Source organism: Ylistrum balloti, unplaced genomic scaffold (assembly GCF_031769215.1).
Source record: "Ylistrum balloti isolate Yb309-2 unplaced genomic scaffold, AGI_CSIRO_Ybal_v1 Utg371292, whole genome shotgun sequence".
Taxonomy (NCBI): Eukaryota; Metazoa; Mollusca; class Bivalvia; order Pectinida; family Pectinidae; genus Ylistrum; species Ylistrum balloti.
The window spans coordinates 91,550-114,186 of record NW_026782693.1 but is presented as its reverse complement, the minus strand read 5'-3'; the positions used below and the strand labels follow the sequence as shown (position 1 = coordinate 114,186).

The 22,637-nt window shown below is 34.7% G+C and overlaps 1 protein-coding gene across 1 annotated transcript in view; it reads left to right on the top strand.

The window, feature by feature from the left end:
- LOC132561858 (TRPL translocation defect protein 14-like) overlaps positions 1-21,555 on the top strand; it is a 35,115-nt gene extending 13,560 nt beyond the window's left edge. The window contains exons 2-12 of the mRNA XM_060226566.1: positions 9,178-9,245; positions 9,848-9,885; positions 10,250-10,287; positions 11,262-11,390; positions 13,749-13,948; positions 14,259-14,336; positions 15,775-15,870; positions 17,981-18,077; positions 18,455-18,546; positions 19,818-19,933; positions 21,299-21,555. Of these exons, the coding sequence (XP_060082549.1) occupies positions 9,178-9,245; positions 9,848-9,885; positions 10,250-10,287; positions 11,262-11,390; positions 13,749-13,948; positions 14,259-14,336; positions 15,775-15,870; positions 17,981-18,077; positions 18,455-18,546; positions 19,818-19,933; positions 21,299-21,491 (1,145 nt within the window). The 3' untranslated portion in view covers positions 21,492-21,555. The remainder of the gene's footprint in view (positions 1-9,177; positions 9,246-9,847; positions 9,886-10,249; positions 10,288-11,261; positions 11,391-13,748; positions 13,949-14,258; positions 14,337-15,774; positions 15,871-17,980; positions 18,078-18,454; positions 18,547-19,817; positions 19,934-21,298) is intronic.
- Positions 21,556-22,637: the final 1,082 nt, after the last annotated feature.

Sequence of the window (22,637 nt, the reverse complement as noted above, 5' to 3'; positions counted from 1 at the left end):
ACTAAATAAATGCTTTTTCTTTCTTGAAAAGTACTTCCTTGAGGTAACAATACAGGGCTGAAGTTCACACATCAAGGCCGTTTACTACTGTAACTCTTGCCTGGGTCTTACCTCATACAACGCTTCCTTACCTTAAGTGTTTACTACATTTTATGATAGTGATAACAAGAATTATTATCACTTTTTCTTGAGAAGTACTGACATGCCTCTGTCAAATATTAATATGGATTCCCCTTGGTCCCGGATTGTGCTTTGTCCTATTTTTGAACTGAGCAAAAAACAACATGTCTTGACAGGTGGCCATCCTGGCTTTAGACAGTAATAATTTGTTAATGCTTATATTACTTTCTGAAGAAGTACTCAATGAATCATTTTCATATTTCATGTTTAGGTTTCCCTTGGTCCCACATTTGAATTGTCTCATTTATGATCTGAAGACCAACATGGTCAACAGAGTAATAGATTTTTATTGCTTTTCCTGGAAAAGGACTTTAATCTTTTTCAAATTTCATATGTAAATTCCCCTTGGTCCCTAGTTGTGCATTATTTTATTTTGGGATTGATTAGGAAAACGAAGTCAATGACAGGCAGCCATCATGGATTTTGGCAGTGAAAGTTTGGAATTGCTATTTCTCGAGAAATGTTGGATGGAAATTTCTCAAATTTCATTTGTAAGTTTCCTCTTAGTCAATAGCTGTGCCTATTTTGATGTTGCGACTGATCAGAAATACAATATGGCCGACAGGTGGCCATCTTGGATTTTGAATATGAAAGTTTGTTATCACTATTTCTTGAGAAATATTGAAGAATGTTTCTTGAATTTGGGACTGATTAAGGGGAAAAAAAAATTTTAAATTGCCTGGGAAAAGACCATCATGAATTTGGCATTTAAATTTTATGATCAGTATTTCTAAGAAGGATTTTTCTGAATTTCATGTAATTAAAAACAGAAATAGAAAGAACAAATAAAGAACAAACAATGATGTGTGCCAAGTTCCTGCCAAAATCCTTCTAGGATCTCCGGTTTTTTTTGTCACTGCAGCATCTGCAGATGAGATTGTTTACAAAATGTAAAGGAAAGTTTTACACCCAAAGTTTGCATATAAAATAATACTTGAACTTATAATGCCGTTTCCACAAAATTTTCTTGTTTGATATAATGCTATCTGAAAACCATACTGAACAATATTTCTGTTTTATATCTATTTATCCGTTGATTATTGTAGTAACGCATCATGTAAGTTTTGTTCTTGTTGATGCAGAAACAATTCTATGGGTTTCATGATGTGTTTTACAATATATGATACCATATAACACACAAAAACTACGAGATTGATTTTCCTGGGATTGTCAGATAATTCTGTTCATTGAGCACGAAACATGAATCTATTGATTTATGTAATTACTGTGCATGTATCTTTACGTAGGCAGCTTGTCGGCTTTGATCTTTTTTCCTTTTTAGTAAAATATCTGATCAACAATGTTGATGTGATGTGCAATTGAATTTATTGTGTATGTTTTTCTCTAATTCTAGAAAAGTTGAGTTTCAGTTAGCTCAGTGTTAAGCTTTATTGCTTTCAAAGTATGTAAGCTGTCATAACTTAACCTGTAGTATTCTTATATCTATGTATGATCATCCCAACACACATTTCACATTCTTATTTCACCTACACAGTTTTTAGTTAATTGGACTTTGTAAATTAATTGGTCTATGTTAATTTTTTCTGTTTATCTTAGTGTTGAGCTTTATTTTAGCTGTCAAAACCAAATCTGGACTTTACTTATATCTGTGTATGGCAATTCAAACACACATTTCAGATTCTAATATCACTTACAATAAACTGATTGAACTCTGATCAATTTTGTCATGTTAAAATTTTGAATTTGTGTTAGGCTTCATTTCTCTGTATGTACGTTGGCCTATTTGTTTAATCCTGATGATATTGAGATACAGGGGCATGCAATACATAAACAACAAAAACCAGATATGTATGTAGATGACAGATCAGTGAAGTTAGAGATTTTAAGTTATGATGTCCACAGCTTAGTAATAGACTGATAATACAATGTTACAGAACATGTAACTTGTTAATGAAGTATTCAATGTTAGTTTAATGTGACATAGTATATTTATTTAAAATGTACACTTAGGTATGTAGCTGTCAGAAAAAGAGATAAAAATGTGATTAGATGAATGAAGGAATATTCCAAAGAGAAAGTCAGTGGTATTTGTAGTAGTTAAAGCGAAGGCCAAACTAAAAAATGTTTGTTTCCTTTTAGATGTTTGAAAAATTCTGGAAGGTAGATAGGTAAACAGTTATATTATACAGAATATTTCTGTAAGAGTTACTTAAGGAGGATGGTTAAGACTTAAACAGTGTGACTTTGAGAACTGCAATAAAAAGTGAGGGTTAGTATGGTACCAGGAAACACATTTTTAGCTCACCTGGCCCAAAGGGCTTATGCCATAGTGTGGCGTCTGTCGTCTGTCTGTTGGCATCCGTCCGTCCGTCCTGCGTCCGTCAACTTTTTATTTAAACAACTTCTTCTGAAATACCGAAAGGCGTAGAGTTACCATATTTGGCTGGAAGGTTTGTTTGATCAAGCCCAAGAAAGTTTGCAAAATGAAATCACCTTGACCCATATTCAAGGTCACAGTGGTCAAATATGGTAAAACCTTTAAACAACTTTTTCTGACTGACCAATTATCTAGGATAGTGATATTATGCCAAATTCGAATCTTAATGATGCCCGATAATATTTGAGAAAAGAAATGACCTTGACCCATATTCAAGGTCACAAGGACAAAGGGCAAGTAAGCTTCTGCTGTCCTGGGTCATCCGTCCAGCTCTAAGAGTTTTTCTGCTATATTGTTTGCCATCTTCTTTCCTTGATTTAAAAGAAAGCTATCAATTATATTTTACTGGAAACATCATAAGAAAGTCTCAATTCAACATTGCACAGATGAGGGGGTTGACTACGAAAAGACAGAGCCCATATGGAGTAATTTGTCATATTGCTTTAAGCATCTACTGTGGAACATATGCACAGATACAGGTGAGCGATACAGGCCCTCTGGGCCTCTTGTTATTGTGGTCATGCCTGTTGTTTGCTAGTAATGCACCAATGTATTTACATAAAATACATACTAAAACTGTTCCTGAACTGATACACCGGTATATTGAAAATGTCTGAAATACCTATTCAGTAGTTTACTTTATAAAATTTATTGAAGTCATATATGATATATATTCACCAATAAAATCTATTCAAATTCTATTCAATGAAATGTTAAAATGCATTTGAATTATTTTAAAAGAGTGCTGCAATCTACATTGAAACACACATGTACAGAATATTAAATTTATGTATATATATATGTATATTCAAACTGTAAATTTCTCTTTATACAAATTATTACTGTTATCCGATGCTTTCATTATATAAACATGTATTTTCAGGATCTTCCCATTAAAGACCTGGTATCTATATAATCACTTCTCCCAATTAGCATTTATTCATGACTTTCTGTAATATTGGTATTGCATCAGATTTCAATACTCCACCGAGCTTCCTTGTACAACCAGTGTATAAATCAGATACTATACATGTGCTTTCATTGCCATCTTACACAAGAATAATCTCTCTCTACTTCTTGAGAAGTACTGGATGGATCTTTCTCATATTTCTAACATAAAATCCCCATGGTCCCTTTTGGTTTTGAAACTGATTAGATAATAAAAATGGCTGACAGGTAACCATCTTGGATTTGACAGTTAAAGTTTATTATCATTATTTCTTGAGAGTAATTTCAAATCTCAAAAAATTGAGAGAGAGAGAAAAAAATAATATAAGGAGAAAAGAAAGAAAAAAGATCAACGTTTTGAAGAACAAAGATCAAACAATGGTGGTTGGGTGGCGCAGTGATAACGCACTCGCCTTTCACCTAGCCGACCGGGTTTCGATTCTTGGAACGGACATGAAAAGGTAAGGGGTCACCTGCCCGACCACGTGGGTTTTCTGCGAGTACTCTGGTTTCCTCCCACAATAAGACCCCTCGCGCGCTTACATCCGGGCCAACAAGAGTGATTAGTATAAGTTGACATAACTTGTTTCACATTTGTTGTAAAATAAATAAAGTTTATTATTATTAAACAATGGTGGATGCCAAGATCCCTCTCGGATCTCTTGTATTACAAGCATTAACTTTTTCTGTTGATCTTGGGATATCTTTGGTCCATTCTGATATAGCACCGTTTAGGACCTGTATGTTAGATTTTAGTGAAAATCAAGACCCTATGATAAGGATTAATCTTTTCATTCAAAAAGGAAATTCATTGCCCAAGGACTAACAGAAGTCTTCATAATACAGATCATTGAGCTCAAAACAATGTTTCCAATTCGGAGTTTCAATGTTTGCTTAATTTCATAAGTTCAATAGTAGCCTTATCATTTGCTGTAATGTGAATTAAGAAGAGATTCATGACTATGTTGGTGGCTATGTGACTGGCTATTAATAAGGGGTCATAGGATGTAAAATACATGCTTTGTGGTTTCCTTGATGGAAGTGGAAGTAAATTAGTTCCTTTTGTACTACATTTTACTACCTGTAGAGAAGGACAGTTCCACCATATTACAAACTGTATGCTGTATAGAGTTATAAGAGACATTGACTTGTGGCCAGTTTTTTCTGTTTGATTTTCAGATGCCCGGAGGTCATATTTGGTATGGTGTTGCCAGTCTGCATAACATTTTATCTGTCCAGAGATCTTCTCTCAACAGTTTTCAAATGAGTTGAAATATTTTGAACAACTTCTTTTCAGTAACCAAAATGTTGATGTTGGTTCTTTAACATAAGTGGATAAAGGGCTACCGATTTATCCAAATAATTGATCGTGACCTATATTCAAGAACTCTTATGTCAAATGAGTTAAGATCTGAAGCAATGGGTCTGGAGTAGTGGCATTTGTACAGTAGCATGTATAAAGAACATGATTTCAAGTTTGCATAAAATACCTTTATGAACCAAATATATCTTCTGTTGAGTGGTTGAGCAATTTATTTTAAGCCTATTTAAAATTTTCACCATAACATGAAGTTGTGTTTTCTGAACATCAGTTTCGATTCAGCCATATTTGGAAGTGTTACTGCCGTTTCTTGTTTTCATGATGTCAATCTTGTCTGAAGATAATCTCTATTAATTTTCAATCAATTTTAATGCAAAAGGTAACACAGGTTACAACCTATTGTCACAGCCTTTGGAACGAGCAGTTACTACCAATCCTAGCTGTCTTATTGAAATATTCCAACAGATTACCAAGGTTTCAACCTATTGTCACAACCTTTGGAACTAGCTGATATTACCAATCCTAGTCGACTTATTGGTTGAAATATTCCAACAGATTACCAGTGCCATATGTTTGCAGCCATATCCTACATTGTATAAACAATGCTGCTATCTGTCAAAACAGTGTCATTAGGGCATACTTTCATTCAAACTTGGTAGGCGTAAATCACCAAGACATGAAGTAGTATTTTACTTCTCAGCAGTTTGCTTCAATAATTTTTGAAGAAGTTATTGCTCTTTGTTTTTTAGCATTGTAATTTATATGGAAATCTTCCTCAACAGTTACATACCAATTTCCCTGAAACTTGGTATATAACCTTCACATAATATTATGCTGTTCTTACTGTCATCATGTTTTTACAATTTTTGAAAGCAATAATAGCATTGGGGTTCTTTTTTCTGCCTTTTTATTCTGTCCAGATATTTCTTCCCTTAGTTTTCAACCAATTTCTTTTTAACTTGAAATGTTAGGCATGAAAATCACATCATGAAATTGTGTTGTCTTGAATAAAATTTTGATTCAACAATATTTAAAAAATTCCCCTTTGTTCTCGTCAGCATCTTAATATTGTTCACAAACTCCTTTCATTTTCACACGTTTCTGTGGGCTCCCTGTTTTCTGAAAATGCAAAATATCCAAGAGTTTTAAGACAACGGCTCGAGGACGTTCGGATGAATGTCTATCAATATCCCTGTACACCATGTTTATAACAACATTCACACAGCTTTTATGTTGTATATTGGATATATACAACATTTCAAAAACTCATTAAAGCAGCTTTCTATATCTCATAGAGTCTCTAGCTACATACATAATAAATGAAAGTGTCTCGTTCCTATTTTTGGAATTAATGTTGGTGACAGAAATGTGAACAGAAAGTCTGTGTTTTTACAAGAAACAAGAGTAGGTTTAACGTTTATACTTATATTTCTGAATGTACATACGATATAGTGTGTGACACAGTAACTGGGAGATTAATGTAGACCAGCTAGCTCATTGTACATCACTGTCACAGGGGTCATACAGGTCCCGTATGTAGTAATGTTATAAACCTTGGGATATGAAACCAGAATAAATTGGAAATGTCAAAATATGGATTACAAAAAAGTTAGGTGATTCATATTAGGAAACATACACTGGATACTTTTTTTTTCAACCGGATGTCAGATCAATCTACAAATTTAGATGATGAATTGTAGTATCAAAGAGTAGGTGGGGGTAGTGGAGAGGGGAGGGGTGTCTCTCTAGCTCATGCCTTTTCATCAAACTTCACATATACTGGATAATTATATCTAGTTTTAGATATAATCCTTTATATGTTGATTATACCAAGGCTTGCATTTTGGAGGATGGGAATTATGTGATGCTTTCAAAGGCTTCCTTTTATTGATATTTACATTATCTTGGATCTAGGTTATAAATCTCTGACATATCTTCTATATATCAGTACATGTTGATAATAATGACAGCAACATCGTGTATTATCAGTACATGTGTATAATAATGACGACACCATCGTGTATTATCAGTACATGTGTATAATAATGACAGCACCATCGTGTATTATCAGCACATGTGTATAATAATGACAGAACCATCGTGTATTATCAGTACATATAATAATGACAGCACCATCATGTATTATCAGTACATATAATAATGACAGCACCATCATGTATTATCAGCACATGTGTATAATAATGACAGAACCATCATGTATTATCAGTACATATAATAATGACAGCACCATCATGTATTATCAGTACATATAATAATGACAGCACCATCATGTATTATCAGTACATATAATAATGACAACACCATCATGTATTATTAGTACATATAATAATGACAACACCATCATGTATTATCAGCACATGTGTATAATAATGACAGAACCATCATGTATTATCAGTACATGTGTATAATAATGACAGCACCATCATGTATTATCAGTACATATAATAATGACAGCACCATCATGTATTATCAGTACATGTGTATAATAATGACAGCACCATCATGTATTATCAGTACATGTGTATAATAATGACAGCACCATCATGTATTATCAGTACATATAATAATGACAGCACCATCATGTATTATCAGCACATGTGTATAATAATGACAGCATCATAGTGTATTATCAGTACATATAATAATGACAGCACCATCGTGTATTATCAGCACATGTGTATAATAATGACAGCACCATCGTGTATTATTAGTACATATAATAATGACAACACCATCATGTATTATCAGTACATATAATAATGACAGCACCATCGTGTATTATCAGTACATATAATAATGACAGCACCATCATGTATTATTAGTACATATAATAATGACAGCACCATCGTGTATTATCAGTACATGTGTATAATAATGACAGCACCATCGTGTATTATCAGTACATGTGTATAATAATGACAACACCATCATGTATTATCAGTACATATAATAATGACAGCACCATCATGTATTATCAGTACATATAATAATGACAGCACCATCGTGTATTATTAGTACATATAATAATGACAGCACCATCGTGTATTATCAGTACATGTGTATAATAATGACAGCACCATCGTGTATTATCAGTACATGTGTATAATAATGACAACACCATCATGTATTATTAGTACATATAATAATGACAGCACCATCGTGTATTATCAGTACATGTGTATAATAATGACAGCACCATCGTGTATTATCAGTACATATAATAATGACAACACCATCATGTATTATCAGTACATGTGTATAATAATGACAGCACCATCATGTATTATCAGTACATGTGTATAATAATGACAGCACCATCATGTATTATTAGTACATATAATAATGACAACACCATCATGTATTATTAGTACATATAATAATGACAGCACCATCGTGTATTATCAGTACATGTGTATAATAATGACAGCACCATCGTGTATTATCAGTACATGTGTATAATAATGACAGCACCATCATGTATTATTAGTACATATAATAATGACAACACTATCATGTATTATCAGTACATGTGTATAATAATGACAGCACCATCATGTATTATTAGTACATGTGTATAATAATGACAGCACCATCATGTATTATCAGTACATATAATAATGACAGAACCATCATGTATTATCAGTACATATAATAATGACAACACCATCATGTATTATCAGTACATATAATAATGACAACACCATCATGTATTATTAGTACATATATTAATGACAGCACCATCGTGTATTATCAGTACATGTGTATAATAATGACAGCACCATCGTGTATTATCAGTACATGTGTATAATAATGACAGCACCATCGTGTATTATCAGTCAGCACCATCGTGTATTATCAGTACATATAATAATGACAGCACCATCATGTATTATCAGTACATATAATAATGACAGCACCATCGTGTATTATCAGTACATATAATAATGACAGCACCATCGTGTATTATCAGTACATATAATAATGACAGCACCATCATGTATTATCAGTACATATAATAATGACAGCACCATCGTGTATTATCAGTACATATAATAATGACAGCACCATCATGTATTATCAGTACATATAATAATGACAGCACCATCATGTATTATCAGTACATATAATAATGACAGCACCATCATGTATTATCAGTACATATAATAATGACAGCACCATCGTGTATTATTAGTACATGTGTATAATAATGACAGCACCATCATGTAATCAAGTTATAATTATCTAACTTGTTAACATCCCATCACCAAATTGATAATTGTGTCTAATATGAATGTTTTGTTTTTTGCAGGACCTTGTGGAGGTAAAACAACTGGACAGTCACGTTTGAGTACCTTCTTTGAAAGTATAGGATGGCAGGTCTGTATCCAGAAATTTGGTTTAAACTTGTGTATATCTGTCTATACTCACTACTAAGTTAAGCTGATCATAGAGCTATAAACCTGAATTCATGATCTGTAAATCTCTCTGTTGGCAGCATCAGTCCACACTTTGGTATCTGAAATGGAACCTTCCTCTAATCATGATTATAGTTTAGAAAAAACAAAAGAGAGATTTTGTATCATTAAAAAATATAGAATTAAAACAATTGTATTTAAAGGGGTTGAAACAATCATTTGAAGACAAGAAACATTTACTTATTTTTTTTGTTTATTTTCAGATAACTTCCAAAAATTACATTTTTAATTTGATATTTACAATAGCAGCACATAAGCTTTCAATTATTGCCCCTTATTGAACATTTGTTGTCCAATCATATCAATTGTAGGCTGTTTTGTATATATTTCTATAAAAACTATGGTAACTTTTTTATAGACTGATGATGATATAAAGATTTATGTGAAGTCGTTGCAGTAAAGGTTATGTCATTGATAACGTAGTAGGTATGTTTTTGTGTTATTTTATTCACTTGTGTGAAATTCATATGATCAGGAATACATATGTGTTTGTGTGGTTTATAGGTGTACAGATCTCCAGAGACGGCTTTTGTACTGATGAGGTAGGTTTGTTTATATGTAAATTGTATATGGGTATTTAGATGCTGCTTAAAGACTGTGTGACAGTGTATTCTAACCTATAAGAATGAGATATGAACCAGTACGTACTCTATACTTAACATGTTCATTGCTCTTCTATTCTTCAGAATGTTTCTTCTTTTTTTTTTTTTAATTGACGAAAAGTAAACATTGCAAACTTTGTAGAACAAGCATTAAGTTTTATTTTAAAGTATAAACTATAGATATATGTATATCAATGAGAGGCTTCAGACTTCTTTATCTTAAATGATACCACCTGTATGTCTTCAGGAGGTAAATCTATTACAGTTAAGGAATGTGAACAATAGGTTTAATTTTCTATTTTAGTGGGGGAGTGAAGTTTACAAATCTTTCAAAGGACCAGGGTATGTACACACATTGAGTTACAGGTTTTGAGAATTTAGAAAAGGCGATACAATTTTAATTGGCTTAAATTTAATGTTTTAGTTATTAAATATTTTCCTAATGGCCAAACTAGAACTATACACCATGCCAGTTTATGGAGGAGACCCACTCTGTTACAGATATTTTTTCATATTTTATTGACTGGAAATGTTGTTGTATACTAAAAGATAATATATAAATAAAGACTTGTATAAAGTTTCGAACTTGAAATGGAAATGGTACAGGAGATATCGGTGCCGGAATTAGTCCCATTAATGAACACCAGGATATGAATATTGATGAGGAAAAGTCACAAAAATGGAGGAAGAGGTGAGAAATACGTCCTTGTGACATCGCTTGTAAAGAGATTTTACCGATAAATGCAATCAATACTCTATATATCCTGTATGGAAATCCTCTAACATATGTATTGATAACATCTTTCAATGCTTTTCGCTTCAGAATCCGTCAAAACACGTTTTCTTCCTCGCTTCCCTCGCACACTTTCTGCCATGTTGGAAGATGGCAGATTTATTTACAGTTCTTTGCGCTTGTGTCAGAGGGCAGGACTTCCTGCATAATTATGAATTAGCACGGAGTCATTTCGAATTCTTTTTTAAAACTATTTATTACGTTAGATTGGTAGCAATTTACTTTAAAATTGCAGGGTTAGTCAGAACTTTTACTACCCGAGAAAAATAGAAAATCATTAATTTTCTTTTTTATATAAAATAATATCGGTCGAGGAGTGGGTCTGGCTCTTTAAGAATACTGTAATGAAAGAGAAAAATGGACAATATTATATCATGCCTATTGCTGCAAGTGAAATTAGTATCTCATTTCTGATTAAAAATGAAAGGCATCAATCTGTAACTAAGAATCTACTAATTCAATTTTATTGACTAGAACATCAGATGAGTGTAACAACATGTGAAATATTTACTTTTCTATTTAGCCTACAAGTTCCAGGAGAATCTACTGAAGACCATGATCCAGATAGAAAACACATTCTTTGATTTAGCTAAACAATCCAAACAAAATTGTCTAGTCATCTGTGATAGAGGCCTAATGGATGCTTCAGCGTGTGAGTATAGAAACCGATACAAATGTAGTTACAGCTTAATATCTCTAATATATATATAACCTCATTTTACAAGATGTCAGGCCTTTGGAAGACTTTGTCACATGGTCACAGCCTTTGGAAGTAGATGTTACATTCAATCCTATCATTCTGATTCGTCCAAATTGTCAAACAATTTACCTGTGACCCCTAGTGGCAGTATGCTATATACAATGCTGCCATTTGAAAAATAGTGCCATACATGCGTGTTGTCATTATGAGACGATCAAGTACTGTGAAAACTGACATAATGTGCACAGTATTTTTCAAAGAAAAAATAAATGTCCATTATTGAACTATAGGATTTTCAAGTTTTCTTTCAAGGTAAAGTTAGAATTAAAGATTCTTTGAGGGCCATCATCATTGAATGTCAGGACTATCTAGTACTGAAAACTGACACATATATACAATTTATTTATGAACAACAATAATAAATAAGATAATTACTGTATATATTTATCCAAACTATCTGAGTAAATATCATACAGAACCAGGACAAAGTGTTTGAAAACATGATAGTAACTAGCAAGACAGAAAACTAACGATTGGCAAAGATGATGAATGGGCTGTTTTGGATATTGAAAAAGATATCAATTATAATATGATTGTCTTTTGAAACACTTACAAATTCAGTTGTTAAGAAAAGAGCAAGTTTCATTTTGTTGTCCTCCATGTCGGATATCGTGATGAAGCAGAAGCCATGAACACATGTTTGTTTCCATGTGTATAAACGGAAGTTAGCATTGGTTTAATTAGTATGCAGAGTGTGAATTGAGACTTATCATTGGACTAAGGATTTAATTCATTATTTATAAAAATTGGTCTTATTGATGTTTACAAAGCATATCACACATTATGCTGGATTTTACGCTATTATACTTCAAACTTACCAAAATTTATAATCTATCAGTGATGGATGGTGTCCAGATTGTTCCAAGGAATGACTTGAGACTTTAGGGCAAATAGGTGACCTTAACAAAAATATGTAATCAAAAGGAGTTTGTTCATGACCTTGTGAAAGACCTTGATAAGTTAGTTTTATTGACCAGCCAGAGTCATTTCAAGGTGAGATATTTTTGTAGTAGCTGCTGGTTACCTCACAGAACAACATATGGGAGGCCAGTCGCATGCTATCCAGAGCAATATGGGTAAAGTGTCTTGCCCAGGAATACAACAGCATAGACTGGTCGGTTTCCCAGCTTCCTTGGAAACAAAAACCACCAGGATAGGGAGCATTGAACCAAACACCATTTACATCAACACTATTTTCATGGTCTCAAAGTGTCAAAAGTAACATTCTATTATATAATTGGGATGAAGAACTATCAAGTTTGTTCAAATGAACGACTGGAATTTATATTTCAGCAGTGTTCACTAGATCTATGCATTCAATTTTTGAAATGGCTGCTGTAACCAAATTTCTTTTGTGGCTATTAACATTCATGATTTCACTAATATATTTAGTTCTTACCAATTTATTTTTGCCAGTTACCATTGTAAAATTCAGAGGGCATTGTCTTCAGATAAATCATGTAGGGAGTCCCACATCTGGTTGTTTATTTAGCCAAAACGGATGTTTATATAACATTAATTTGACTTTCTGTATAGTGAACAAGCCAACTGCTAGCTTTAGGTGACAGAAACCATGATTAATTTATAATGTATGTTACACAAGACATTACAAATAATACATTATTAATATGTAATGTTCACAATTCTAACGTAGTTTCCTACCTTGTTTCCAGGTGAGAAGATGTGCATGTTTTATAATTAATTCTGACCATGGCTCTTCACACAATGTAATCACCCACATGTAGCAATGTGACGGTTGATCACATTTAGTTAAAAGGTTGCATGGCTTTCTATAAAAGGTGACACATTCATAGAATTTACACACTCTACAGACCTGGAGTATGTCATTCACAAAACACAAACTCCTTAGCACCAAACTCTCTAGGAAGTAAATTGACCTTTACACTGAATTTAACCATATATTAACAAAACCCATGATAGCTGTATGTACTATAGACATAGATTCAGGATAAACTGTAGGTACAGTTGTTATTCTATAATACAACAAATGATACATCTTGTATGAAAACTGGTGTTCATTATCCACATAATGTATGTTTAAAATTGCAGGGCTTAATTTTTGCAGTTTTGCTTCAATTGCAAACTTTGCCAAAGTATATTATATGTAAAAGACAGTTGGTTAATGGTTTTTATGTGTAACAACCAGGTGTAGGGTGAGGATATTCAGCCAGTAGCAGGGGTCTTTAATTTGCTTCAGATTTAATCAAATGTTGTAATATGTTTCTGTAGATGTTGATAAAGAGGATTGGAAGAGGATGAAGGGGGACAATGATTGGGACGAAGTAGATATCCGCGATAATCGCTACAATCAAATCATACATATGGTGTCAGCAGCAAACGGAGCTGAGCCCTTTTATACTGTGGCAGGGCATGGAACAAGGCATGAAGACTTAGAAGGTGCTCGCCAGCTTGACAAAATTACAGCAGGGGTATGTGATCGTCATCGTTTTCACTCTATCTTCGCTGTGAAAATATTGCTTGTTTAAATTTGTTTCTTGCTTGTTTTTTTCTCCATTTAGAACAAAATGATTCTTTTGTGTAACCACATAATATTAGGTTATTGAAATAAGAAAATTTATTACAATTTTTTTGTTGATTTTTAGTATGATTCACAAAATATACATTTTTGCATTAACTGATTATATTTATAAAGATAATACTAGACCTGGTTATGTGTTATGTATATAAACCTGTATGTATAATTTGTATGAGAGTGGTGTTACATTTTTGTTTGTACAGGCCTGGGTAGGTCATCCCTACTTTGATGTGATAGATAACAGTTCAAACTTTGAGGAGAAAATAAACCGAATGATATCAGTAAGTATCATAATACAATTTAGAGTTAAATTAAGAAAGATAGGGTCATGATGTCTCAACATCCCGACGCCATGGTAACACAGAGGTCAAACCATTTAGTGCCGTATGCTCACCTATATCCTTACTCCTTTTCACAAATGCAACTACCTTGCAGACACTTTCATGAATAGGTCAGTCACATTTTCAGTACCTCACCAGTAATTTAAACTCAGCGGGTAACAATTCTCCTCCCTTTCAAGAACAATATATTAAATTAATTTCTATTCACTTGACCTCAAATGCCCTAACCATATAAAGAATGTTTGACCCCTACTTATCTTGTACACGGTCTGTAACTGACCAATTGCTTTACTGCCATCTATTTGGGAATTATCAGCTTCAACATAGACAAAGAAAGCTCATTGTCTCAGAATTCTCTGAGGTGTCAACTCCAGTATTTTGTCAATCTGCACTATCCTACCATAGGACAAAATGTAAGGTATCAGACTCCAACAGGAGTTCTCAAACATCGCCAGTAACATTGCATCAATTAGTACATGAAAAAGTACTTTTTCATTTTGTGATAAAATTTGCAAGTGCTTAGAAAAACATAAACAATATATTTGAAGAATTGAGATGAAAATTTATTGCTCTTTATATATCTGCTTGGTGTACATTAAAATATTCTGAGTAATGAGTGGATGTTTTTGACACTTGGCACAGTGCCTAGTAGTTAAAAAAAAATAACCTAAGTCCTGAAACAGGTAATTGTTAAATACAATATATCGATATTATGCAGTTCAGCTTTTATTCCCACCAATGAATAATTTTAGCCCACCTGGCCTGAAGGGCCATGTGAACTTTGCTGTGGTACAGCATCCCTCATCTATCAGCAATCCACTGTATGGCATCAACTTTTTCCTTTAAATAACTTCTCAATAACCAATGAACCAAATGCATTGATATTTGGCTGGTAAGTTCCTAGGATGAAGCTGGGCAAAGTTCGCAAAAAAATTGACCTTGACCTATATTCAAGGTCACAGGAGTCATATTTGTAAAAAGATTTAATCAACTTCTTCTCATGGACTAAAAGGCCTAGAGGCATGATATTTGGTCTGTATGTTCCTAGGATGAATACTGACAAAGTTTGGAAAAATAAATGACCTTGATTTATGTTTTTAGAGCATTTAATGACTTCTTTTCATGAACTAAAAAGCTGAGAAGGCATGATATTTGGCTTGCATGTATATACCAGATGGGTGTTGTAGGCCCATTGGGCCTCTTATTGTCATATTCTTTTTGAAAACCATGTTTGAGATTACTTTGGTCTAGAATGGGCTTTATACCTAGCTTCTCTCCTATGGTACTCCTGGTTAGAAATTGTGAAAAGAAAAACTAGAACACTTGTTGGTCATGTGTTATTGTCAGGTCATACAATAATTATGATTATGGTTTACAGGCAGTATGTAACAGACTGGGGATAGATGTCCAGGACCGTCTCAGCTCCAACAGTAAAAAGAGAAAGTTTCTGGTTAAAAAAGTGGGTGATTTACAGGTAAGATTGCACTCAACTTAACATGCCTCATAATGTCATATGTTGATTTTATCAGAGTGAAATGTGATATAAAGCAAAGTGTGATATGTATATTTAGAATATTTATATTCAGCAAGTGTGGCAGGAAGTAGACTCCCCACATGCTGAAACCATGGGAAAGCCTTGGTCTGTCTGTGAACAGAACCTGTCTTTGCTGCATGGTTAATGCAATCATATTATTGACAAAAAAGTAGTTCACATGGAAATGATACTTGTTTATTACCGCAAATATTCGCGTATAAGCTGAAACTGTCGTGTCAAAAAGGGGGTGCGCACTATACGCAGGTACATGCCATTCCTGGGGTTATCATTCCCAAGTTCTGCATCCGCCATATTGGATTACCTCCCTTCACATAGTTATATGTAAAAGTCGGTCTTATATGACAGTTTGGAGATAAAAACAACAAAAAAATAAAATAAATTTCGAATGTTTTAATCATCTGCCATTCACGCTAGCATTACGGTGAATCTAATTTTTTTTCGTTTCCCGTCGGTCTTACTATTGGTCGGGACTATAGTAGTGTCTGAATTTCTGCCTCATTTTGATGATGTATCTGTGGAATTCAATGAATCCGGAAGTTTTTAGGCGATTGTCGTTCTGTTCATAAATCGGACAGCCCATCCCACCGATGCCCAAAGTTGGTGACCCCATGACTTCTCTTGATCTGCATGGCCCGCACGCGCAGTTCTGTTGTACTGGCAGCGATGCCGGGATATCGGCGATCGCATACAAAGTTGAACAGCTCTCTCTCTCCATCTCTGGGTGTTTCGCTGTCGCACCTATGTCAGCCCTTCTGGTGAGTGGTTGGGACTTAAGACGGTCTTTTCTTTCTTCTGTGCCTTGATTTTTTTTACTCTGGAATGTCAAAGTGGCGACCGGCGGCACGAAACTCCAGTCTCTCGGCGTAGTCAAATGGCGTTCGCAGTTTCCCCATGTCGAAGTCGGTGTAAACAATCTATCATTAAATACCTTCAGATACCGCGGTGGGTACAGATACCATGAAAGATCATGCCTATACTGAACAAACCACCTGCTTTTATGGGGACAAGGTAGGATTGAAAATGTTCAGACAGTTAAAACAACATCGTTTTCTGACCAATAGTATGCGTTTAGCCCAAGCCGGGTGTCATCAGTCTCCTCATACTCAATGTGTTAACTGTCATTAACCGTTAATTATACAATCAGCCAAGCCTTTCATGCTTGTTAAGTCACCTGGGTAAATTTGTTTACTTAAGGTAATTACATGTGTTAGGGTCATGCTCATTGTGGTTTCCTAATTATCAATGGATCAGACCACATCAAATGTTTCGTCGCAGTGACCAGTCAATTAATTTTTCTGTAGATTTTTTTTTTTTTTAATCTGATCTCCAAAAAGTACCTGCGCACTATACGCGAGTGCACACTATACGCGAATATTTCCGGTAGTTCTGTTAAATCCAACGCTGAAAATTTGTTTCAGTCAAAAATGATTCATTTGATTTAAACGTTGAATGTTGTGACTTTTTTTATCACCCAATCAGAGTATTGGAAGTTGTCACTATGGAACTGTGGTAAGCAGTATGTATATAATACTGGCTTGTGTCACAGATGTTCTCCTCTGAATAGTGCTCTTCAGTTGTGTGTCTTTTATACAATCTTTGGGATTGCATTTGGTAGGCACTGCTGATGGAATTTTAGTCTCTCAGCTTTGCCAGAACCTGCATACCATATTTTAATTCATTTGAATAGCAGCACGGTTCAGAACATACACATGTACTTAATGCTGCTCTAATATTATCTGACATATGAAGACTGCAAAATTTGTTGAATTTTTGGGATAGTACACCTTCCTATCTTTATTTTGGCTTTTCTTTTGATGACTTTTGAATTTGATCACCTCCTAGGCTCCAAAATTTAGGTCCTTAGCATCACTGATGAGGCCAAGAAGGATGAAACAGTTGTATGATGCTGTTTAGTTCATTGTTTAGCTCTAGTAAATCTACCTCTAAATTTGTATTAAAAAGTGCTACACACTTGTGTGTCTTTTGTACACTCTTTAATTGTAGACATGGAAAATTTTCTCTGTTTTAGAATTTTCCACAGTTCCAGGATTTCACTGTACAACATGACTACCTCGTTACTCCAAGTCGTAAGATGCAAGCAAGGATCAGGAAAAGGGGCCAGCACAGTAAGTTACACACATTATATTCGGTTTGTGAATTTTCTCTTTTTTCAGTAATCACCTTACCCTGTTTTTGGAGGTGCAAGTATAAATCTAGTTTAATCCAGTATTTTATTCCTGATGTAACATACCAAAAGATGAGAAATAAAATTTTAGCTAATGTAAAATATACAGGACCTTTGGTACACAAAATTTTGAAAAATGTTCAGGTATTGTTTCTCATGATGACAATAGTCATCTATCCGGACCAGACTTTGTGTTACTTAAGGTTACTTTATCAAGTCAGTAATATTAATACCATTTCATATCCTAATACTTTGTACATTTATAATACGAAGGTTTCACCAATGTCTATGTAGTGATAAATTTTACTTCCCTGCCAGATTCCTGGACATATACTCATACCATTAGACGCCCAGAAATAAGCAACGAAATGGTGGAGCTAAGAATGGTGATATCTAACAAAGACTACAAGGTGAGAACACCATATGTTGTATGGATTAAGGTTGATGAGAATATCCAGGTTTGACAGCTCATCGTTCTTTTCCATTAGAAATGAAAGGATTTCAATCCACTAACTGCCCTTGGGAACACTCCATCCAGTTCTTATTCCCTTTGACAGAAACCCTACTTCCATCCATCTTCCCTGTGCCAACTTTCTTTTAGGAACCCCTCCATCTCCCTGCAAACTCCACTTGGGAACACCCCTCTCCCTCTGCCAACTCCCTTTGGGAATACTTCCTACCTCTTTCATTCCTGTCAGGAGCATCCCTCACGTTCTCCCTCTGCCATCTCCCCTTGGAACACCCATTTTCATTTGTCATCTCCCCTTGGGAATATCCCTCTGCCAACTCCCCGTGGGAACACCCCTCCCTCTGCCATCTCCCCTTGGGAACATCCCTCTGCCATCTCCCCGTGGGAACATCCCTCTGCTAACTCCCCATGGGAACACCCCTCCCTCTGCCATCTCCGCGTGGGAACATCTCTCTGCCAACTCCCATTGGGAACACCCCTCCCTCTGCCATCTCCCCGTGGGAACATCCCTCTGCCAACTCCCCATGGGAACACCCCTCCCTCTGCCAACTCCCCATTGGAACATCCCTCTGCCAACTCCCCATGGGAACACCCCTCCCTCTGCCATCTCCCCATGGGAACATCCCTCTGCCAACTCCCCGTGGGAACATCCCTATGCCAACTCCCCATGGGAACACCCCTCCCTCTGCCAACTCCCCGTTGGAACATCCCTCTGCCAACTCCCCATGGGAACACCCCTCCCTCTGCCATCTCCCCATGGGAACATCCCTCTGCCAACTCCCCGTGGGAACATCCCTATGCCAACTCCCCATGGGAACACCCCTCCCTCTGCCATTTCCTTGTGGGAACATCCTCTGCCATCTCTCCGTGGGAACATCCCTCTGCCAACTCCCCACCCATGGGAACACCCATCTGCCAACTCCCCGTGGGAACATCCCTCTGCCAACTCCCCGTGGGAACACCCCTCCCTCTGCCCATTCCTGTTAGGAACACCATTCCTCTTTTGTTTGTCCCCCTTGTAAGCATACCTCCTCCTACCTGACATGCATGTGACAGTCCATGCTGTTGCCATTTTCATTCATGGAAACTCAATTAATTTTTTAATATAATATAAAATGTCTCATGCTAGAAGTAGAGAAATTGTTAGAAAGGTTGTGAGAGAGAATGTTTTGTTGTAAAACTTTTGAGTATATTTTAAACTTCCTTCCTCAGAACCTGTTTGCACAGCGGGATGAGAGACACTCATCCATCTACAAGAAGCGGCGCTGTTTCCTGTGGAACAACCAGTACTTCCATCTGGACATGTTTGAAGATACTTGCCCACCTGAGTAAGTTTGCTTTTTCATACCTGACTTGAACTAGAAATAGAGTTTGTTACTGATACTAATTATTAAAACAGTATGTATTACACAGTCTATCATCATACATATCTTGTCGTATTGTATGTGTAGTTCTAGTGATTATTGTATGTGTAGTTCTAGTGATTATTGTATGTATAGTTCTAGTGATTATTGTATGTATAGTTCTAGTGATTATTGTATGTGTAGTTCTAGTGATTATTGTATGTATAGTTCTAGTGATTATTGTATGTATAGTTCTAGTGATTATTGTATGTATAGTTCTAGTGATTATTGTATGTGTATAGTTCTAGTGATTATTGTATGTGTAGTTCTAGTGATTATTGTATGTATAGTTCTAGTGTATAGTTCTAGTAATTATTGTATGTGTAGTTCTAGTGATTATTGTATGTGTAGTTCTAGTGATTATTGTATGTGTAGTTCTAGTGATTATTGTATGTGTAGTTCTAGTGATTATTGTATGTGTAGTTCTAGTGATTATTGTATGTGTAGTTCTAGTGATTATTGTATGTATAGTTCTACTGATTATTGTATGTATAGTTCTAGTGATTATTGTATGTGTAGTTCTAGTGATTATTGTATGTGTAGTTCTAGTGATTATTGTATGTGTAGTTCTAGTGATTATTGTGTGTATAGTTCTAGTGATTGGTTTTTTAACCAGTATTTACTTTGTCATTTGAGGACTATTTGTCTCCAAGAATAAACAGGATAAAGTAGAGAAATGTTTAATTTCATTGTCATTTTGTTATCAGTTCTTTATTATCAGTATAAAAACTTTGATATTTTGTTGGATATTAAAGTGAACAGTAGTTTTAATGCAAGAGAGTTACAGGGATTAAAGGTCATTGTCATACTGACATAAATAAGAGAAATTTCATAAAAATTCAGGGAAAATGTCTACAAGTTTTCAGTGTCAATATTAAAATGACAACTAGAAAAATGTGCAGTCATTTGAACAAAATTTATGAAATGATTGAATTCAGCCATAACGATATATTTGTATTTGGATTGGAGTTGATAGGACAGCACTCCATCAATCTTTATCACTGAAGAGGTTGAGTAAAAGCTGATCACTGTGTTATTTGACGTCCGTTATGACTTCAAATTGATTTATTTAGGTAAAAAGTTGGTAATAAAATTCCTTACAAAGTCAGCAATTATGTACTACTCTGGTATTCAAACTCCTACAATTTTGAATAAAATACTATTATTTCCTCCAAAAGGAGTTCCAAATATCTCCAAACTAACATTTATTCTCAAATTTAAGTTATAAATTTCAGGCACAGAAAATATGTTACTATTGACTATTGATATATGATCTTTTTCTGTTGACAGGTGCAAAGGGCTAGTACTGCTAGAGACGTACACCACAAAAACCGGTGATGACCTCCAACTACCAGACTTTCTGGAAATAGAGAAAGAAGTAACTAACAATCCAAAGTTCTCCATGTTTAATCTTTCCCTAAAGGATCCCGCCAAATTCAAGCGGGAACACCTTAGTTCTGTAACCAGTGATGATGGACTGTGACAGGGGAGACAATTATGTATGCCTTTGTAACATTCCCCACATTAAGCTACCACATTTGGTGTTGTTAAACTTCTCTTGCTTTCAGTGTGGAACTTGACTTAATTAAGAACCACATCATTTAATTGTCCTGTAGTAGATATAACAATAGACCCTAAGATTGATTTTAACAGAATAGTTAAAATTTTGAAAAGTAGACTGAACTTTTTTAATGATATGAAATGTTTTTGGTTTTATTGATGAAAAACTTTAAGATAACTTTTATTTCAAAGAAAACTACTATAGATTGATAGGTTTAAGAAATTTTTATATAAAGAAATAGACATGGATAAAAAGCTTTCAGAAATTTTTATGTAAAGAAATAGACATGGATAAATAGGTTTAAGAAATAGACATAGATAAAAAGTTCTAAATCACGGTGCTGAGACACATTTGTAAAGCTTAATCGGAAGGGTTAAAGTACTTCTCAGAAATTGTCTTTGCAATTTTATTGCTACTATTTTTGTAAATGAAATTTATTTTTTGTATTTATTGTAATGCAAATCATTTTGTATGTGGAATGGGTTATTTTACTGTTAACCATGTGTGTTCATGTACTCCTACAGGATAACTGTTAATAGTGTAGCAGAAAAAAGGGATGCCATCAGTCTTTTGTATCTGTTGAGGCCAGTCTCTAACACAGTACACCTATTCAACAAGACATGTTTTCTAGCTTATCTGACCCTAAACAAAAGGAGAGTGATATTTCAGGCCTGTAGCATCCCTTTAAAACCCTCCATTACCATGACAGATTCTGATTTGTTATTCCCGGGGCCATTTATAAGCGTCAATGAAAGGTGATTATTGTATATTGTTCCACCAGAGAGGTAATGTTGTATACAAAAAGGGATATTGGGATGCTAGCAGTAGTTAGAGTTTTTGATGTACCAAACAGCCCAGTTAGATTAGTGATCTAGTGTTATGTTACCATAGGGACTGCAGGTAGTATTTAGTAAAGAGGAACAAATCTACATACCTGTTTAGAAAGTGAATTAAGGACATTGCTATCTGTTGTTCCGACTAGATGATAACCCCTTGTTAATTTGTCCAGAGAGTGGTTTTGATATAGGTGTATATAACAATACAAAATGACAGCAGTTTGATGAATAT